Genomic DNA, 21,585 nt, shown 5'->3' on the forward strand with positions numbered 1-21,585 from the left:
GCACACCTGACATCTTTTGGAAGTAAGTAAACCACAGCTGACTGATTATGTTCTAATAAAATTAAACTCTTCATAAGAATCACGTGTGAGGAAAGTACATTAAGAAGCTCTTCTCACAGTAATTCATTCAACATTTGGTCAACAAATAATAAGGACCTACTAAGTGCCAGGCTCGCCCAGGAGGTGAGACTGCCCCTGAGAACAAAGTCTTTATCCCCAGGAATCTTACTTTTGGTGAAGGAAATGGGCAATAAATAATAAATACACAAAAGACACATGCAACTTTCTAAGTGACTCGACACTTGGCTTAGCCTTTAGCATTTTTTAATAGTCGGTGCCACTGAAAAAGGAGAAAACTATTAAATAAAAGTTGCATAAGGAAATAAATACCACATGTCAAATTTATAGCTCCTTCATTCACTTTACTTACAGGGAATCAGAGAGTTTCAGTCATGTAACATGTCCCTAAGAGACATTGTCATGGTCCCTCAAAACCTTTGATGCTCAGCTTGTAGGGCTCAGAAATGGGGGAAAGCTAACTACTTACACTGCAACCTACCGAAGGGAGAACTGAGGCCCCAAGTGCATGCTTCCCGGCCTCTACCCCATCACAGAGAAGACAGAATTCACATGTCTTGCTCGGGTAAAGGATGACACTGCTCAAAGTGAGATGACAGGCACCAGAGTTCTGGCCACTATGGTGCTGAAGGTCGCGCTATCTGTGCCTCCCTGTAACTGTTCTCAGGTCACCCGCTGGGAAGGGCAGTGATGCCCAGAGACCCTTGAGGTGGGATGTGTCACCAGGACCTATCAGGCCAGGACCAGCTCCTGGAAAGAATGTGCTCACCCTAAAATTATACTCAACTTGCTGTCAGAAAGAAGTTAGTGTCCCCCATACAGTCTCAGCAACTTAAGAGTTTACCAGCAGTTGGGGAAAACAGGCCTTACTAGAATACAACCAACTGGATTTCTAAATTAAAATTCCTATTTAACTGGAGAGAGGCCTGTCAGTATCAAAAATTTGCTCCAGGGCGCCTGGGTGGTTCAAATAGTGAAGCGTCTGCCTTCAGCTCAGGTCACGATCCCAGGGTCCTGGGACTGAGTTCCGCATCAGGCTCCCTGCTCTGCGGGGAGCCTGCTTCTCCCCCTACCGCTCCCCCTGCTTGTGCTCTTTCACTCTCTCGCTAATAAATAAATAAATCTCTAAAAAAGAAAAAAAAAATTGCTCCAAAAAAGTTTTCAGGTAGGATGAAACAACTCTAAATCTCTCGTTAAAAGTAGTCTTAAATTCTTTTTTAATTATTATTATTTTATTTATTTATTTATTTGACAGAGAGAGAAATCACAAGTAGGCAGAAGTAGGCAGAGAGGCAGGCAGATAGAGCGGGAGAAGCACCGTCCCTGCTGAGCAGAGAGCCCAATGTGGGGCTCGATCCCAGAACCCTGGGATCATGACCCGAGCCAAAGGCAGAGGCTTAACCCACTAAGCCACCCAGACGGCCCTCGTCTTAAATCCTAAAGTTTTACTTAAATTGTGCTTTGAAAAGTTTCTAAGTGGCAGCCCTTTTACAATAGTCTGTTGAAGGCAGACTATTAAAACTGCAAGTTGCTAGCGGATGACCTCAACTACTATGACGCATACTCCTGAATTTAGGTATCAAATATTACAACATTTAAGCCAGTGGCAAGCATCTAAGATATGGGGGAAGAAGTTGTTCTCTCTTTGAGAGAGTGGATATAGTTACCCTCTGAACAGCACATCCTTTCTTTCTAATTCTGTCTGATGGACCTAGAAGAGCTCTGAGAAGGAGGAAGTGGGAAACCACTCAGAAGATGCTTCCTTGTTCTAAGGAGTGCTTCCTCAGGAAATCAGTCAAGAGTTATAAGAAGGCTAAGGAAAGACAAGCCTGGACTCTCTAGGTACCTGAGAAATCCCTGTCATTAGAACCAAAAGGGAGAAAGAATGAAGGTGTGGAACATTAACCCACTAATTCTCAGTGAGAAAGAAACTAGGTATTAAATGGTACCAAGAGGCATCTTTCCTCCCAAGTTTCTTATATTCCTATTTTTCTTAAATCCAGGTATGTGTGTGTATGTGTGTGGCATTTTGAAGAAAAGAGAAGTCAAAGGACACTGCTGACTACACTAATAAGGTGACCAAAGTCATAACACGTAGGCACAAAACTGGGTCATCCGCACTCAACTTGCAACAGCACTCACCTAACACAGACTCAGTTCTTAAATGGTATACATTTCTCACAAAAACCACAGAGAAACCCCTCAACTGAAATCACGGAGAAGGTCAGCAAACGGGACTTCCTGCAAGTCCTAATTCATTCAATCACTCCTACGTCCTCTCGAGTTCTATTTCATAAAAGACAATCCTGAGACCCTGCACGGTATTTTAATACTGAATAAAGCAAGCCAAGAATTGATTCTGCTTAAAAACTTTCATCATTAGTCTACAAATAAACAGACACTAATTTTTAAAAATGCCTAAGTGTACAGTTAATGGATAATTTATGTAACTGATAAACTTACTGGCTATGTACTAGTCTCAGAAGACCGAAGGTGTAAGTTTGTATACTTTTGGACCCACTGTCATCTACCCTTTATAAAACCTTCCCCAAGGTTATGCCAAGGCTGAAACAAACAAGGAAGAAAGTTAAGATTTAGTATTCTTATAATTCTCGTTAGCATGTTTGATTAAATTAGGAAAGAAATTTGGAATTTCATCAAATGCCCTCTCCGAATTTGCATTAAACAACCCGTCTGGATATCACTTTTTGTTTTTCCCATCACTGCTCCCTGGCCTTCTTGCTACCAGTGCTCCAGCCTCTGTAGTTTAAAAAACAAACACCAGGGGTGCCTGGGTGGCTCAGTGGGTTAAGTTTCTGCCTTCAGCTCAGGTCATGATCTCAGGGTCCTGGGATCGAGCCCCACATCGGGTTCTCTGCTCAGCTGGGAGCCTGCTGCCCCTCACCCTCTGCCTACTTGTGATCTCTCTCTGTCAAATAAATAAATAAAATCTTTAAAAAAAACAAAAACAAAATCCAACAGCAACAACAAACAAACCAGGTTCCTTGATGGTTAAAGCATCCCTTGATGGTTAAGCTTTCAGAATTCACTTTTAAAAATTCCACAAAACCACGGTCCTCCAAAGTATACTTCTTACACCGTCTCTTAATCTTCTTCTCTGGGGCACTGAACACTGGCTGGGGAGTGATTCTGGACAGGTTTCTTAGTGATAACAGTAACCAGCCTCCTAAGGTCTTTGCAAGGACGGAGCACATTAACCTGCGTGATTCAGGGGACAATGCCTGGCACACAGTAAGTGCTCCAGAAAGGTCAGCTAGGATTAAGACGACTGTTGTTGCAATGCTGACCTCTTTTGCTTCCCTGACACCTTACTCCCCTGATTCTTTTCCTACTTTTGGACCCTTTACAGTAGCCTTGATAACGTCCTCATCCTCTATAAACGTTGTAACTTCAAGAACTCCATTCTCAGCTCTCTCTATGCTCTCCCAGGTTGTTCTCATCCATATCGATGGTTGCCCCCACTACAGTCTGCCTACCACTCCCAGGAGTTCCCTTTAATGCATTCCCCCGCTGAGCTCCAAACTCCCAGGAAAACTGCACATGGACGGTCACGATCACAGTGAAGGCAACGTGGCCAAAGTCGCACTCACTACCTTTCCCAAGCTGTTCATTCATCCATTCATCTAGCATTGACTGAGCAGCAGAGGCGCTGGGCAGAGTTCTACCTGCTGCAGAATAGGAAAATACCTGCTTCATTTCCACGTGTCCTCGCTGCCACTCCCCTAGGTCAGGCCTTCACGGATTCCTAGTTTTCTTCACTTTTTACAGCAAAAAGTAGGAAGCAGAAAATAAAAACTGCCTGTAATTCTAATTCTAGACATAATCTGGAAGTGTGTTTCTTTCCCTTCTTTGCACATACTTTTAATGTAATTGAGAACATACATATATACAATTTTAAAAAACCATGTATTTATTATAACCATCTTCCTATTTCATTAAAAATTCTTTAGAACATTAATTCTTTTTTAAAAAAATATTTAATTTATTTATTTGACAGACAGAGATCACAAGTAGGCAGAGAGCCAGGCAGAGAGAGAGAGAGAGAGAGGAGGAAGCAGGCTCCCCGCCAAGCAGAGAACCCAATGCGGTACTCGATCCCAGGACCCCGAGATCATGACCTGAGCCAAAGGCAGAGGCTTAACCCACTGAGCCACCCAGGTGCCCCTAGAATATTAATTCTTAATAGCTAATATTCTATTATATAGATGTACCGTAATTTTCTCAGGGTAATGGTTCTCTCTTACTTTTGAATATTGAGAGGGTTTCAGTTTTTTCTTTCTACTATAAACAATGACACCATGACAGACCACTGTACCAAAACATTAACTCTTTGAGTAAAAGAAGTGTGGGGGACTTAATTTTCTCTTGGTATTTTATCTATGTTTTCTAACTTTCTACTATGGGTTTATACTGCTATAATTGGGGGAGGAGGTGAAAGGAGCAGGAAAGTCCACTCTTTAAAAAACTAACACAAAACAAAACATGTTACATTAAATATGAAATTAATGCACACTGACGAAAGTATACTGATTTTCTTAGAATAAATTTCTTTCTGATGTTTTTGATATATGCCATCAAAGTTCTGGAAAATGTCTACCAATTTACACCTCCTCCAGTATAAATACAAGAGCCTACCTAAGTCAACTTAGATCTGGCTATATTTAAAAGTATTTGCTAATTTGGTAGGCAAAAAATTATAATCTTGCAGTTATTTGAATTTGCATTTTTAAATCACCAACAGTTTTTGGTTTTTTCCTTTTCTCATTTTAATTAGCCATTTGTACTTGACAGACTTCAGAGCAACGTGGCCTAGAGTCTAAGTGCTTGGACTCAAACTAGAGCGGTGCCATTTGTAGTCAGTATAGCTGGGCCTTGTTTCCTCACCCATAAAACAAGATTAAAATGTCTCAACCAGTGTTGTGTTGAATGAGTCAGCACTCTCAGGAAAATGGCTGACACACAGTAGGTGCTCAGCAAATGTCAGCAACCTTGTTGCCACCAAAGAGTTTCCTTTTCTGTGCATTCTGCATTCATGTCCTCTGCTCATTTTTCTATTAAGGTTTATGCTTTAACACGATCAAACCTTTCCTTTTAAATATTTGTTTAAATACTATAGCTGTCAAAGCTTTGCCTGGCATGTTTGTTGCAAACATCTTTCCCATTATGTTTGCTTTTAAAATATTAAAATTTTTTTTTACTGTATAGACATTTTACCTTTTTTATATAGTCAAGCCATCTGTATATGCTTCTGTGATTTCTTTCGTTGTGTTAACACTTAGTGTTAGGATGTCCTTGACCATCCAAGGATGAGAGGATTGCATATCCTTTCTTCTACGTTTTAAAAGTTTTTGTGTTTTCATTTTTTGTTAATCGTCTAAATCTTTCTTTTTTTAAAGAGAGAGTAAGCAAGCAGGGTTCGGAGAGGCAGAGGAAGAGACTATTAGGCAGGCTCCACATCCAGCATGGAGTCCGATGCGGAGCTTGATCTCCCAGTCCCAAAATCATGACCTGAGCTGAAATCAGGAAAGCAAGAGCTGGACGGTTAGGTGATCCAGGCATCTTGGATCATCTAAATCTTGAATCTACCTGGAGTTCCTTCTGCAGTTACTCAAACACCTAACATGTTTCCTCACATGGTCATGATTCAGATTCTCTTGCTCTGGAATGTTTTCATTCAACTTGTTATGAGTTCTCAATATATACTGCGCAAACATACTATCCAGCAACTGTTGACTCAGTGAACTTGACCACCGAGAAAGAACTATGTCTTCTTCATTTCTGTCATTGGTGTTTGGTAGAGTGCCAAACGAGGATGGGCACCACTACACCTTTCCCCCCGCCAATCAACAAAGGTTGCGTGAACAGGTTAAAAAAAAAAAAAAAAAAGAATGAAGTCACATTTCACTATCCTCCTCCGGTATCCAATTTAGAATAAAATAAATGCATTTGTAACAAACACATGAGTTAAGTTAATGATGCCACCTTCTTTCACCACTACCTGGAACAATGTTCTGCAACCTACTGCTGAATCAGTTTGCTTTCCTGGGTCAGCTGCGGAGGATGGGTTTTACATCCTGCTCCCCAGGCAGGCTTCTGGCTCGGCAGGCTTGAGTAAAAGACAATTCATTATCAGCTTATCTACTGTCCAGCCAAGCAGAGTCTTGAACAACTAAAAGCATATATAATAAACCAAACCTGCTACATAAGTATGTATCAGTCAAAATAAGCCCAAGGCTACTCACTACAGCTTTTTTTTTTTTTTTAAGATTTTATTCATTTATTTGACAGAGAGAGAGAGAGAGATCACAGGCAGAGAGAGGGAGGGAAGCAGGCTCCCCACTGAGCAGAGAGCCCAATGTGGGGCTCGATCCCAGGACCCTGATATCATGACGTGTGCCCAAGGCAAAGGCTTAACCCACTGAGCCACCTAGGTGCCCCGACACTACAGCACTTTTAAAACTGAAATATTGGGGAACATCCTATATTCCCATACCTAGGAGGGTTCCAGAACTCAGTAAGATGATCTCTAGAAAGTAGTAAGGAGTGATTTCCATTATTAAGTGGAAAAAAGCAAAATGTAAAAGACTATCTACAGTAGGCTCCCTTGTGAGTAAGAAAGGAGAAGAAATAAGAGAATTCACATCTTCTCATTTGTATAAAAAGAAACCCGGGAAGGACAAATGAAAAACCAGTGAGGTCAGTCATCTACAGGAAAGGACTGGGGATGGGTAGAGGGAATGGCTGAAGGGAATGACACTTTTCTGAGGGCACCTTTAATAAAGTTTCAACTCTGAAAATAATGTTTTATGTTTCGAAGACAAAAAACCAAGGACATAGGAAAAACTAAAGTGGCTAACAAATGGAAGCAAAAAAGCCTAACTGTATTTCAAATGAATGACATAACCACACTGAAGGGGGGGGAAATTAAAAAGAACTAAGCGAAGTAACATTCAAACACAGTATTTTGACTAAATACACTCCAGATAAATTTAAAAAGAAACAAATACATACAAATATTGACCTCTAGTTAGGAGGCCTGATTTCTAGGTGGTGGTATGAGTAAGCAATTCTGAAACTACTCAATGTGTGATCTAGGGCTGAGCACATCAGGAAGTACACTGTGGATAATGGAAGTCAGAGTTCTCACTGCTGGAGAGACAGAATAAAACCTTGTGGTGGTGCAGACCTGCAATGCAAGGTTACAGTATGAACTCATGAATGGACTGTGGGGTATGGGGTGTGTGCGGATGTGTGCATGTGTGTAGACAGAGATGGAGACAAGAAGGAATCTCAGATTGTAGTAGAAACGATGGGGTATCAACTTCAACCTTGACAGTCACTCCTTCCACACTACCCACTTAGGTTCTGAGCAAAGAGTCACAAAACCCATGAGATGGTTTATGAGCGGGCTGGGAGTTGGTACCGTTTAGTCACTTTGGGCCAAGCTCTGCAGATGGCCTCCTGGGGAGCCCTGCTCTGCAAACCCCAGGCAGGCTGTTCCAGGAAAAGTAAGACAACAACTTGTTCCCAGGGCAACATCTAGTCCCACGAATGACCACTGGTGGAGAACAGTGTTCAGAGCTTTGGGATTTGCTTTTTTTTATATACACACCACACACTTCATAGTGCACGGCACCCAGGTTTCCAATCCAGTGGGCAAGTGGGCAACTGGGCTGTGATAGCTCTCTTCCTACTGCTCTTGTCTCAGCTTCCTAAATTGGTAGTAACTATAAAGTAACAAAGTATTTTCCTCCTTCCCAACTTTATTTGAATTACCGAAAATACATCCCCTGACCAAAAGATCCTCGGGCTCATGTACAAAACAGAAATAAAATAAATCTAACCATTAAAAGGTCCCTTAAAAAAAGACTAAAAACCAGCACATTTTAGAAAACCAGTAACCTTGGTTATCTATTTTATTTTGCCCTGAGTTCTGAATTATGAGGTTGACGAGGATTATGAGAGGTCATGGGGTTTATCTCCTTACTTTGCAAGGCTGGATCTAAATCATTCTAGAAGGATATTATCTACTATTATTTTAAGCAACTCCAAAGAAGGAGATGCTATCAATTTTTTCAGCAGCCTATTCTATCTTCTTTAAAACCTTTGGGGCCAAGGATTTTTTTTTTTTAATTGAATTTCTATTGGGTTTACACCAGTTTCCATTTTCATTGCGTATTATAAAATTCTTCTCCCAGCTTCCTGTTCTATGAAGGAGTAACACCAAGCCCTTTTCAAGTTTACTCAAACCATTCACCACATTGCTTACCCACCCCAGCATAGGGGCAATGTCAAGGGTACAGGAAAGAGAAAATCTAACAATTACAACCTTGGCACTGTACTACCCAGACACACCCTAAGGGGTGGCACTCATCGTGATGGCCCTGAGCAATACAGAAAGGTTCCAATGGGTTCCAAAGTTCTGGTTTAAAAATACTGGGTAGACTCCAATACAGTTCTCACTAAAACGGTTAACACAAAGATTTAGCATTTGAAGGGAACGTCTCTGTTCCTGGGTTGTTCTCTTACGTGAAAGGTCTCACTATCAGATTATGCTGTACAAATAAGAACTAATCTATTTAGAGACTCGCGTTTTTACCCATTAAGCAGTAGTCCCTCTTTAAATTTTAGGTAGAAAATCATTGTGAGCAGCACTGTGTTACCACTTTGGAGACTCCATTCAAATCAAGAAAATAAATCAAATGCAGATTATTGATCATACTGTCCTACTGAAAACAAAGAAGGTAGTATCCTAGGAGTTTATAGTCAGTTGGAAGTAGGACACATCAGTTATCAGCACTAAAGCAGGCATTAAGTCTACTGCTATGCTACAGAGATATGGAGCCAAGCAGGGAATGAGGTTTTAATGAATGAATCTTCAGCAGGCAGCAACAAACAGAAGAGGTTCCTGAGCTGGCTCTTAACAATGGACAGGATTCTGAACACATGGAGTCTGGGGAAGGAGGAAGTGGTCACTTTAGCAAAGGGACTGTATAGACAAAGAATGGAAATATGGAAACATGCTCAGAATATCTGAGGAAAAAGAGATTAGCAGATGAAAAAGCCTAAAAAAATTAGCTGGAAGTATGTGCTAGGAGCCTTTGGATACTGAGCTCTAGAGTTTACCTTATTCTGTAGGCATGCAGACGCTAAAAGTATCAAAGGTTAAGGCCTGAACTGTTGCTATGTACATCAGAAACCACAATGTTTATGAACAACTTCTAAATAGTGGCCACACACAAAAAAGGGATTTGTCCATAGAACCGATTACATCTAGACCTCCGCAAAATAGTAACAGTGACCTCCTGGTAAGATGGCCCTCCATGGGAGAACTAGATCAGGAAAACAAAAGGTAAGACTAAGACAATGAATTAACAACTAGAAATGTTAACTGAAAATAGTCGATAAATAATACTTCAAAAAAAGAACAATATTCTCAATGGCGGCAGATTGCGTACATCTGTCTAAGACTGCTATATAGTCATTTTATACCCCAACTTTAATAAATTGTAGTATCTAGTAATATAGATCTGGACGCAGCATATTTGTTTCTTCATGATTTTTCTTGAGCACATTTATATTGTGGGTTTTTTTTTTGCATTTGATGTACCTCAGGAAGAATATACAATTTCCTAAATTTTCCTTCTTTCAGTTTATAATCAGACAAACTACAATCTGCTAATAAAGCACATAGTTCCTAGTGACAGGTTTTTACATGGTCAGAAATTACTATTATCATGGATACTTGGCCTTCGTGTTATCTGGGTATTTTGAAATGAATTCTTCCAATGTACCTTAGCACTCCATTTACACACCCCATATAATATAAACAAGGAGAAAAAAAAAACTACCCATGTTTTTTTACATTATCCTGTGCCTACTTCAGCGTGTCATTCCAATTTTAATTGAAAAGACTCTGAAGATACAAATGTGTATAAAAACCATTTCTTGGGCAACCTTCTAGACAAAAAACATTATATAATTTCCATCACAAAAAAAAGGGAAATTAATAAAATAAAAGAGTTATTTCTATTAGAAAGTCTCAAAGGATAAGCCACCTAAAGAATTGTTTTTCTAAGCAGAAATACCCCTTTCTTGCCCAGTACTGTTAAGATTATAGGTAAAATTTTAGAAAGCTGAAAATCTTTTAAAATAATACTTCCGTTAGCTCTAATCACAAATAACTGCCTCTTCTGGTGCTCATGAGCATGAGCGCCATGGAATGGAATGCGATTCTGCCGGTTCATTCGGGGTAATGGCTTTGTGAGCCAGTGACACTGCCGAGAAATCTAGTCTCAATTTCCTAGAGCACACTAAGTGAGCAACAGTAAATTTTTCACTTGAGGAAGATTTTCTAACCTATGTAAAATAGAAAGAGAAAGCCTATTATCTACGGATAAAAACAACAAAGTGGGTTAAATAAAGTTTTATGTGTTACTCTTTCTTTTAACAGCCATCAGCTCCCTGGGTCATGAAAGTAGGTAAAGCACTTCACTTACTGAAATCAATGAGAAGCCGTCCAAATCCTTGCCTTTGGTGCTGGGGCATGATCATTATGCAGGAGACATTATACTTCTGCTGGCAAAGCTTTTCCTGAGGGAAGGAGAAACAGACCAAGTATGTCAGAGCTCTGCTGAAGTACGCAATTCCCGGCACCTGCCACCATCCTTGTACAACAGTCCACTAAGGTGAGCCCCTGTGTTAGGTCAGGACCAAGCAGAATAGTCCCACTGTGTTGCTCAAACTATCAGCTAACAACAAACCTTCCACTCCAGGCATGCCTCTCAATTATGCCTTGATGCCTGAAAGCTGGTAGCATAAAATATGAATAAAGAATCCAGGGAAATATGTGCCAAATGAAACAGAACACAGAGAGTATGCAAGAAATGATTTTCTTGCTCAAACAACTTGGGAGATGGGGGGGAAAAATGAACACCCACAGAGTTACCCAGAGGGGAAAGGTAAGACTGAGCTCGCTAGCTTGCTAAACAATTTTCAACTCTTTGACAGCCATCTGTCTTCTGCCTTTGACCAAATGTCCCAGGGAAATGAAAACAGTGTATGAATAAGTAGATCTACACAGATACACTTATGTATCTTATGGATTAAAAACAAAAATCAAAGTAAAAAGCTAGAGAAATAATTAATTTGCATTTCAAACCAAACAAAAAGACCAGGCTATAAGAAATCCCAAAGCCTCCACACAAAAGTGAGGCCAAAATATTACCAACAGTATGAAACCAGGAGGGAGACTGGGACGACTAGAGTGGGAACAGTTCGTATAGTTAAGGAAGAATTTGCAATTTTCATGGGATGTGGCATCAGAGCAGTAACATTTTATTCAGAGTACACAGAAGCAGCCAAAGCCTGTACAGAGAAGATCTGGAAAAGGCTTTTGAGGTTGTGAATGCTCTGGCCAAATATAAACCACAAGTAAGACCGACCACAAATGGTACTAACCACACGAAAGGATTACTGCAGAACACCCAGATCTTTAATGAACCTATTAGAAATATCACAGGAAATTGTTGTGGAAAAAACCCTACAGGGCAGAATTAGAGATTTCTTTGTGAAAAAGATGCTCCCAACATTTGCACATTTGTAGCTGTTCTTGGAGTCGCTAAGAAATGAGGAGGAAGAAATCATGTGTTTCAGTTATCCCTAAGACACTGGCGTGTTCAAATAATTAGTCTTCTTGGCAAAGTCAGACAAATGGGTCACTTTCTTTAAAAAGAGATGTACCCTGAGTTGAAAGGATTCATCCTTTATGCCATTCTTTTCTCTGTCCCAAACTATTCCTACCTTTCAACTTCGCAAGGCAGCCCAACCCTCCCCTCCACCCCAACTCCCACCCTTTAACACACGTTTACGCAGCTAAATTCTAATCTATGGATAAAATAGCTGTTCTCTCTTTCCCTCCTGTTTAGAGTCCTCTATTATCTGCCTGGTAAGTCAAATGCCTGTAATGACTTACGGTGAACTTTTCTAGGTCATCTTGGCCATTCTGTAGCTGTAACCTCCAGAATTTGGTTTAAGTATAACCCCAAAGGGCCATAGTCCTTCACACTCCAATTGATGCATTAAAATATGGTTTAGTTTGCATGTATCTAGACTTTTAAAGTGGTTTTTTTAAGATTAATTTTTGTTTTACTGCACTCCCAAAGAATGAAGTTTTCCATGTACAGTAAGAAACAACCGTAGTTGCTGCCATGCTGTAAAAGAAAACTGTGGCAAAATGAGAAAAAGTTTTGAGGTAAGATGCTGGGGGCCCGTGGGAGAAGAGAGACAGAGACTGAAACTGTAAGGTTCACCTTCAACTGCAGACCCAGAAGCCAATTTGAGACAAGGACAGCAGGCACCATTAAGCATCTACATTTAAACACAGACACATGTAAAGAAACACCATTTTCTTTCTTTCTTTCTTTCTTCTTCTTTTTTTTTTTTTTTTTTTAAAGTAGGTTCCACGCGCAGCATGGAGCCCAATGTGGGGTTGAACTCATGTTCCTGGGGCGACTGAACCACCCAGGCACCCCAAGAAATGCCATTTTCTAACAAGAAGAATAACCATGACCACTATATATATTTTTAAGTTATCTCTACCCAATGTGGGGCTCAAACTTACAACCTTGAGACCAAGAGTTGCAAGTTCTACCAAAGAGCCAGCCAGGCGTCCCATGACTGCTATTCTTTTTAACTCATTGCAGAAAACGAGCTTTATAAACCTATACAAAAGGTAAGATGTTTTATACATCATATAGATTTCCTATTTATTGTTTTATTTTTATTATTGTGTTAATTCTCTGTCATCTTTTTAACCTGTTATGTACAAATTAACTTTCGTCTTTTTTGTTTTGGAGCTTACCAAATATGTGTATTAAAATATTAAGGCTGTTTCCCATGAATGCTATAACTTACTCATATTTTTGTTTATGACCTCTGGGTTGATTCTAAAATACAGAAAACCTGCAGTTTGCAAAGGACCTTCATGTATACTCCATGAAAATGACATTTCCATCAGGCACCCCATTTACATTATGCAAGAGTAGATTCAATAAATTTCACTTATCGCCTAATACGCAAACTATATCACAAAATAAATACAATACAGGGTTCAGATCATTGACTATGTGCATGGAAGTCTTAAAAGTACCATCCTGGCACATTAAACTATCTCCAAACTCATTTTCTCCTTATTGCATATGAGTTATTATCAAAAACCTTTGAACCGAGGAATGTGAGTATAAAAGACAAACTATATCCACTCAGTGTGTCAAAGCCTTCCCTACGTTCACAGCTGGAGATGCTTAGGTTTCCTAAAGGTGAGGCTGCTTTAGATCTTAAAACAACAGCATAAACAGTAAGAGACAAAAGAGTAAACCTCATCATTTTATCACCTTGAGTGTCCAAATGCCAACGTTCCAACTCAGTGAGATACTGATGACTGCAGAGGGAATACAGTGAGGAGAAATGAGAACCATCCCTTAAATGCTACGCTATTCTGAAACCTTGAGGTTGACACCACTGAGAGGGGGACAAGGGAAATAAGCTTAACATTTAAAAAATCAAAGATGCTAGGTGGTCTGCAAGGCAGCAATTATAATGCTACATGGTCGCTGAAAGTCAAAAGGCAGCAAACCCCGCTGAGGTCCTTTACACACTTTCTAGGCATGATGTTTACCATTTTGTTTTGTTTTGTTTTAAATAAGCTCTGAACAAGAACCTGAGCTTTTCAGAAATATCTATCGCTTATTCAAATTACAGTCATAGAAAAAAAAAACAAAAAACAAACCCTGTTCGAAGAACTGGTCTCTACCAAAAACATTTTGAATAAGAAAATGAAGGTCATACTGGCTCTTGTTTTACCTTAGAGAAGTATCCAACCAGATGACAGCCCTTTTCATCATTTTTTGTAAGGACATAAAAAAGGAATGGCTCGACATCATAATACAATGTTTTGTGGTCCAGGAAGAGCTTGGCTAACAAGCAAAGGTTTTGGCAATAAATTTTGCTCATATTCCCATCAACCTAGCAAAGAGAAACAGACAACATTATTTAACATAAAAATACCGCTCAATATAAAATTATTTTTATATGGTATTTTGGGAAGTATACAATTTTATTTCCAAATGCCAAACTGAGAGATTAAACTACCCCATTAAACAAGTATAAAGTCAACCAAAAAACAGCTGTCATGTGGCAAATAAGAATTCCACTTTTTCTCTTAAATTAGGGTCAATTCCAGTTAGCGTCAATCTCTTTAAGCTACCTGAAGAAAGCCGAAACCACTAATGAAGGAGTCATTCTTATTTGCAATTTACTACAAGTAAAAAAACGATCAGGCATGTCTTCTCTGTTTGAACCAAGTAAGTCTGAATTAAAGAAATGTAAACACAGCAAAATACCGCTCAAGTAAGTTAAACTTTATGTTGTTTTCAAAAGGACGTCATGTAAAAATAAAATAAATGAACAGTATTATTCTGATTCTTCAGAAGTGTAGATTAGCAAAAGAGGATTCCATTTTGGTTTTATCCCAAGCATCATTTTAAATATAATTGGAAGAGATAAAATTTCTATGTTGGGAATACTTACAGAGAAAGTGAGATGAATTTCAACCTACAATAAGTACCATGATTACAGTCTACTTTTCTTCAAAATAAAAGAATCAAGCTGTGATACTGATGGTTATAGACAGGAGGCTAGGCACAGATGCCAATTTCTTTGATCAGATGTAGTTACTTGTTGAAAACCAAAAGCACAGCAGATTCAAGAATTTCCCTAGCACTATTCTTAGGGGAAATGGATATTTGCTAACCAGAGCTCTGTAACAATGAACTTGACCGTTATCCAGTCTCCTGTGGACCATACAGGTTCTCATATTGCACAAATTATTTTTAGACTTCATATAACTATTTCCCTTGGATGAAACCTAGGTCCCACGCATAGCAACAAAATCAAATATGGGCAACAGACACAGAGGATACAATTCTCTCTTTAATTAAAGGAAGTTTTTATGTATTTGAGAGTATGGTCCTTTCAGAAATGATATTACATTACAAAAAGGAAATGTTGGTGTTGATGAACCAGAAAAACAGAGGACGATGCTGAAGCAAATTCTTATCAGCTGTGTAAGGTCTAATACGCATGCTTTCAAGAGGGATAAAGACAGGAAAGTATTAATTTATGATTATACTTCATTTATTGTAAAGGTTACTTAGGAAACTGCTAAAAGAAAAGTTTCCTACATGCTGTCCTTTAAGTATTGATTTGGATTCTAGAATAGTGACCTTAGCATAGATAAATCCAATTCCTTCAAATATTTTTATGCATAAATTTTACTAATTTGTTTTTCACTTTTCCCCCTCTGATCTTGGTGATGGTTCAAAATCACCTGTCCAGAAACAGCAGACCATTGTTATCAGACTATCAAAACTGACTCCTTTATCCCCAAGAAGACTCTCCCAGGATTCATGAGAGCTTAAACCCCACAAGCAGGTTCATGCTGATTTACTTCACGGTTACTTAAAGGCAACGATGTGTTTTGTCCTTTGGGAAACAAAGAGACCATGATTTTCACTTCATTCTGGTTTCAAGAAAGGATCCAAGGCATGAAGGAAGGAGCCAATAAAAAAGTTGATCTTTTGATATTAGCTAAGCCTCAAATGAGAACAGCTCTGCAGTCTCACCTGGTTGGGGCTGACTGAGTAACGTTCTGAAATGAACTAAATGGCTCGAATTCAGCTTTTCCTCCAGCCCAGGGGGCCTCAATGGGAGTAATTTTGCCTCCTCAGCGACACTGTGCCTGGAGAAACTTTTGCTTGTTACAGCTGGAAGCAATGTGATACCACCAGCACGGAGTGGGCGGAGGCTAGGGATGCTGCTGAGCGGCCTGCCACGCACAGGATGCCCGCTATGCCAGAGATCTATCTAGCCTGAGAGGTGCACGGTGCCCACGCTGAGAAACCCTGCGCCTAACCTTTCGTAAGTACTAATGTATCATTAAATCTTCACAGCAACGATGCCCTTCTTCCTTCAAGTTTCCAAAAGAGCCTGATACAACCAGGAAAAGGTTGCTGTGTTCTCTGATTGGCCTTTGGAATAGGTGGTGAGCTCTGGCTTGTCCTCGAGAGGTAACCTCGTCAATGAGAGAAACCTGTGTGTGACCCTCCCCTATATTAAATATCATCCAAGACGTTACACACCAGAACTAAAGTGAAATGTGGGGCAGAATAATAAATTTCAGTCTGAACAACTCAATAAAGTAAAACTGTATTTCAGAGAGAAAAAAAAAAAAAAGACATCATGTCTGCTGTGCAAGGAAGGCTTGTTCTGAGCACCCATGCATGAAAACAATGCAGTGATGGGTAACAGAGAAGGGAATTGGCAGGGCAATGCAAGTGCTCAACTGGAGGAACAAGAATAAATGAGAGAATGAAAAATCCCTGAGAAAATGCAAGAATGAAAGGCACGGTCCCCTCAAGGTGTAAATGACACAGCTAAGCTGGATTCTTGAAACTGACAACAGAACGCGACTGAACAATGGAATGATATATACAGGCGAAGACCTTCCGCTACTCAGTCAGTTCTTTAGGAACCTACAATGACAGATACAAGGCCACAAGCGGTTCCTGCGAACAGCAGAGTTCTCCAGGGGTGGCCATCTACCCAGATGAGGGAGGGAGTCTCAACATCTGCTGGGGTCTCACCAAAAGGATTATCCACCCTGCCAAGAAATGGATGGAAACACAGGTGGTTGTGTACTGAGGAGATATGTACAGCTGTTCAATTCCCTGGAAGAGTGAGCACCTGCCAGACATTGGCTGGAGCTGCTGAACAAAGCTAATTTCTCCTGCCAAAGAAAGTAGAATTTACAAAGAGCTGAGAAGATCATAAATTCACTGGTGAATATATCTGGTGCAGACAGGGATTTGGGAGAAGACAAAAAAGTTAATGTGATGAAGTAGGGATTCATCGTCAACCTAAATGGTTGCTCAATATGGTTCAACATTCCAAAACATGGAGATATTTTAAAGAGCAATCTAAATTTGAATGCCAAAATCGAATATACTGTGCACCTTCTAGAAACAAATCAGAACATAATCAACAATTGGAAGTACTAGGTCTCAAAGGCTGAATTTTTTTATTTACACATGCTTACCTCAAATACTGAAAGGTCTTTCCTTCGGTAAATTTCATTTGCTGGAGGATGAAACCATCCACATTTCTTTGAGTGTCTTAACAAAATATTTTTACTTTTCATATATTTAAGACAGAATTCACACAGGTAAAGCTTTGGTAATCTGTTAAAATTTTAAAATCAAAGAATCTATCAGATTGATTATATTGTTTAGGGAAAGAGATATTAAATGTTGTTCAATTTTCTCCAAGTCGTAATAAGGTTATACAACAGTATTTGAAAGAAGTAGTTTTGAAAAAAGAAAATAAAAAGCCAGTAGTAAAGAGATTATACAAAGCTTACATTATTTTTCAATATAATAATATTTGCTGCCATTATTTTGTGAACAAATCATTTGTTTCCTTAGAAATGTTGTACAGAAAAAAAGGTTTTCAGACCTGGAACCACTACTTGAAAAATCAACAGTAAGGACGGCCTGCTGTCAGGTAAACATGAATATTTTTCATATTTCAAATTTAATGTCATATTGTCAATAGTATATATGGTCAGTGGCATAACTGTAATCATCTTTCACTCAGAGGGAAGTGAATTCATTATTTTTAAAAATGATCTGTGTATTTACAAGGCAGAGAAGTCCTAGAATTTAGTTAGCATTTCTGATGGATGAGGTAACATTAAAGTCTTATCATAATTATATATACATATACATATTACATATATGTATATCTAAAGCAATAAATGTAAAAAAAATAAAAAGATCTTGTTTCTACAAATCCCACTGACTCTGATATACAAACGGATTTCTCTCTCATGGTGACTTTTTCTTCACCTTTAAAATTATAACTTTTTAATGCATGCCTAAACACACTTAAACATACTTTTAGTATTGTAAGAAAATGTTTAGAAGCACTTTCTAGGTCTTTGGGGTATAAGGGTAGAACGGTTTTGGGGAAAATCAGCTAAAGCTCTCAGAACACATGACTTATGATTACCCATACCAACTGAAGCTCAAAGGTGTTTTTAAAAAGTCGTTCAAGAACACATAGTCAAGTGGTATCAGCTAGAAAGAGAAACCAAGATTCCTGATTCTTACTCTGCCACATATCTTCTAAAACACCCTCCCCATTTTCTCCAGGGGATGATGGGCCAGACACCCACGCAGTGGAGAAAAGGACAATTATCTACTCCAGAAGAATTTCAAGTTTGTGATTACCAGAAACTTCATAGGCTAAAACATTTCAGAAGATACTAATAAAGTGTATTCTGATGTACCTGAAGGAATAGATCTGTTCACAAGATACCCATTTTTAGATATATTAGTTCAAGACAATTTCACAGCTAATCTTAGTTCGAGACAAATGAAAACTCTAGGATAATTATTTTCTCTTCATTTTTAACAAATTAGTCACAAATGGCTCTAAAAGTTAAGACTTGGGGAAGGGTCTCTTAAGGCTACCCACCCCCACCTACTTTCTTTCATTTTTCCTTCTTCGGCTACATTTCTGTAAAAAACTTGAAAAACAAAATGTCAGATATCAGAGATAAAATGAACAGGCCTACTTAGGAAAATAAACAGGGCAATGAGAAGAAACCACCAACTACTTCATAATGGCCAGTGTTTTTTCTCCTTATTTGGTTTCATCCACAAACAACATTTGTCCAATTAACCAGAGAAAGCAAGATCTTAGAAGCTCAAAGGCGAAATTTACAATGCCCCTGTGACTAAAGGGTAGAAGGAGTTTACATACAACAGTGAACACTACTATAAAAAGACACTGGAAAAAGTAATAGCTCTGGAAGCACTCTGACTCAACTATCAAAATTTATGCCTTGAAGATCATCTAATTTCCACTTCAGAACCGGGAATTCCCCTTCCTCAGATATATGACATTCAAGCTATATACCTTCTGGGCTGTTCCATTACCTTGCATATTCCTGTGGGTAAGGCGAGGAGTACCAGGTTTGGATTTCGTATTTCCCGAATTCTATTACAGAAGGGTACCGGCCACAGTCTTCCACTCCACTTTCACACTCTATTTTCTGTCAGAGAAAAGAAAAGAAGGAAATCAAGTATGTGTATTAGAAGAGGATTTCTTCACTTACCTTTTGGTTCTTTCACCAGTGAATCAGGAAAACCTATCAAGAACCGGCACTAATGTTCATGGGGAGTTTTCATGTTGTTGAAAACACATTAGAGGATCTTGTAAAATAATCATCAACTTTGTATAAGGTTCACATATAAACAAACTAAGGGTTTTTCTTAGGGTTAAGAAACAGTATTACCAACACAGGAAATGAGTACAATGTAAATACATACAAATGCCTATTGAACGGAATGAATTTAAATGACCTGGTGCAATGCATTAAGACTGAATAAATTAGAAGACGATCCGGCGGTTAGACACCCTTACGGTCTCCTATTCCTCCATGAAGTTAATGGTGATCCCAACTGTAATTATACCAACAACTGTGGAAGTCTGCAGTTTAATATCCATGTTATCTCACTCCCAAGCAGTAAGCCCCGTGAAGTTATGAACTCTGCTGGCCTAATACAGACAAGAAACGCTGTTGAATGCAATGCCGGTGTTACCATACTGAAAGGGGGCTTAAAATTTAAAAGCATCTTTCAGATAATGGTCCACTGTTCATCACATCTATCTATGAATGCCAGAAGTAGGCTGAAAATTTGGTAATATTTAAGGACTTCAAATCCCAGAAACTGGGGGCATTTCTGACATTTATCTTAGTAAAAGGAAACCAATACAAAGCATACTGATGGGGCAGAATGAGAAATGGAAAATATCCAATAACTCCTTAAGTGAGAAACTGTCAGAAGTAGGTAGCCCAAGTGGCTGCTACTAAAAATGAAGCTTAAGAGCCTATAGACAGGCCCCTTCCCAGACCAAGGAGAGAGTAAGGTGGGGCAGTGAGCCCATCTGTGAAGAGTTTGACACATAAACTGAACCTGGTCTAATGGTACCAAATTCATGCTCCATAATAAATCTGAGCTCGCAAAGTCCAAAAGCCTTACCTGTCACCTATTTTGGTGACAATAAAACTACCTGGAGTTACTCTTGTAAGTGGAATCATTTAAACAAATTACTGGACAATGAAAAGGAAAGTGATTATAACTGATCAAGCAACACAATATTGTCTTAATCAATGCCAAAGTGTTAAAATTATGAGACATTTTTCATATGGCTGGCCATCTGTGCTGGAAGAACCACTGGTAAATTTAAAAGCGATGCTCTTTTTAACCATTTAAAACTGTTATTTTCTACATTTCCATGAAAATGATCAGACATCTAGTCCCTCAAACTTAGAAGCATTTTTCCAAGTCTGTTTCAACTACTGTTACTCTGGTCTGTTTTGTGAGACCAGTTGAGCCCTCATCAACTTTTGAGAGTGGAGACAACTCTATGAAGTCCCTCTGCTTTTGAAGCTAGAGTCAACAAAAACAATCATGGTAACAGTTAAAGGACCACAAAGGATTCTGAGGGGGGATTCACTATCAAATCAAAGCAGTAATTTCATAGTCGTCACACATATAACAATCACATAATATCCTTGTTACTATATAATGTGGTATCCTGGCCTTACCTCCCAAGAAAGTTCCTGGGCCTGCTTAAAAACATCCAAATCCTCTTCGGTAACAGTATCCTTGTTTCCAATCACATTTATATCTGTACTTTCTTGTTTGATGCTTATTTTGATTTCAGTATCTGTCATTCAAAACCAGCAGAAAGTGCATTCACTGACTTGAATCATGAGTAACCACTGTATATTACCAAAATGGCACCAAATTAGCATAGTGGGCAAATAGGGATTATTTTTTAAGCTTTATAAGCTTTTATATCTAAGCACTGCTCAAAAGATCCGGCAGTACCCTTTCCCTGCTGTACCCAAATTTTTATTTGAATTACCACTGTCATCTTCTTATAGTTCCAACAAATGAGGGAAAGTAAGAGCAATACAAAGCAAAATTGTATTTTTCAACTGAGATTAGACATTGTATCAATGTCTAGTTATGGAATTCCCATCATCCCTTTGAGATTACAAAAAAAAAAACCACAACCAAAAAACCAAAAACTACTGCTTTGTCGAAATGACACATTTTTGGTTCTTTTTTGTTTGTTTGTTTTGGTTTTGGTTTATAAAGGGTAGCAAATGTAACGGGCCAATTTGTTAAAATGAAATCATGAACTCCGTTTTCTCCCTACGGTGAATACACACACAGACACACTCACACCCAAAAGCACACTTCACAGAATCACAGATCAGGCTTTGTGGAGAAGGAAGCAGGATGATCTTGGTCATGAGAAAGCAATGGAGCAGAGGGAGCGGAAATGAGG

At 39.0% G+C, this 21,585-nt stretch overlaps 1 protein-coding gene across 8 annotated transcripts in view; it reads right to left on the minus strand.

Annotated features, from left to right (window-relative positions):
• KAT6B (lysine acetyltransferase 6B) overlaps nucleotides 1-21,585 on the minus strand; it is a 187,161-nt gene that overhangs the window by 26,189 nt on the left and 139,387 nt on the right. For all 8 annotated transcript variants that reach the window (XM_032839652.1, XM_032839642.1, XM_032839633.1 and 5 more), the window contains exons 9-13: nucleotides 20,834-20,955; nucleotides 19,158-19,273; nucleotides 17,255-17,396; nucleotides 13,963-14,124; nucleotides 10,599-10,692 (exon numbers count right to left, since the gene is read on the minus strand). In XM_032839652.1, coding sequence (XP_032695543.1) covers nucleotides 10,599-10,692; nucleotides 13,963-14,124; nucleotides 17,255-17,396; nucleotides 19,158-19,273; nucleotides 20,834-20,955 — 636 coding nt within the window. The remainder of the gene's footprint in view (nucleotides 1-10,598; nucleotides 10,693-13,962; nucleotides 14,125-17,254; nucleotides 17,397-19,157; nucleotides 19,274-20,833; nucleotides 20,956-21,585) is intronic.

This window comes from Lontra canadensis, unplaced genomic scaffold (assembly GCF_010015895.1).
Source record: "Lontra canadensis isolate GAN:19392208 unplaced genomic scaffold, GSC_riverotter_1.0 scaffold3, whole genome shotgun sequence".
Lineage (NCBI taxonomy): Eukaryota > Metazoa > Chordata > Mammalia > Carnivora > Mustelidae > Lontra > Lontra canadensis.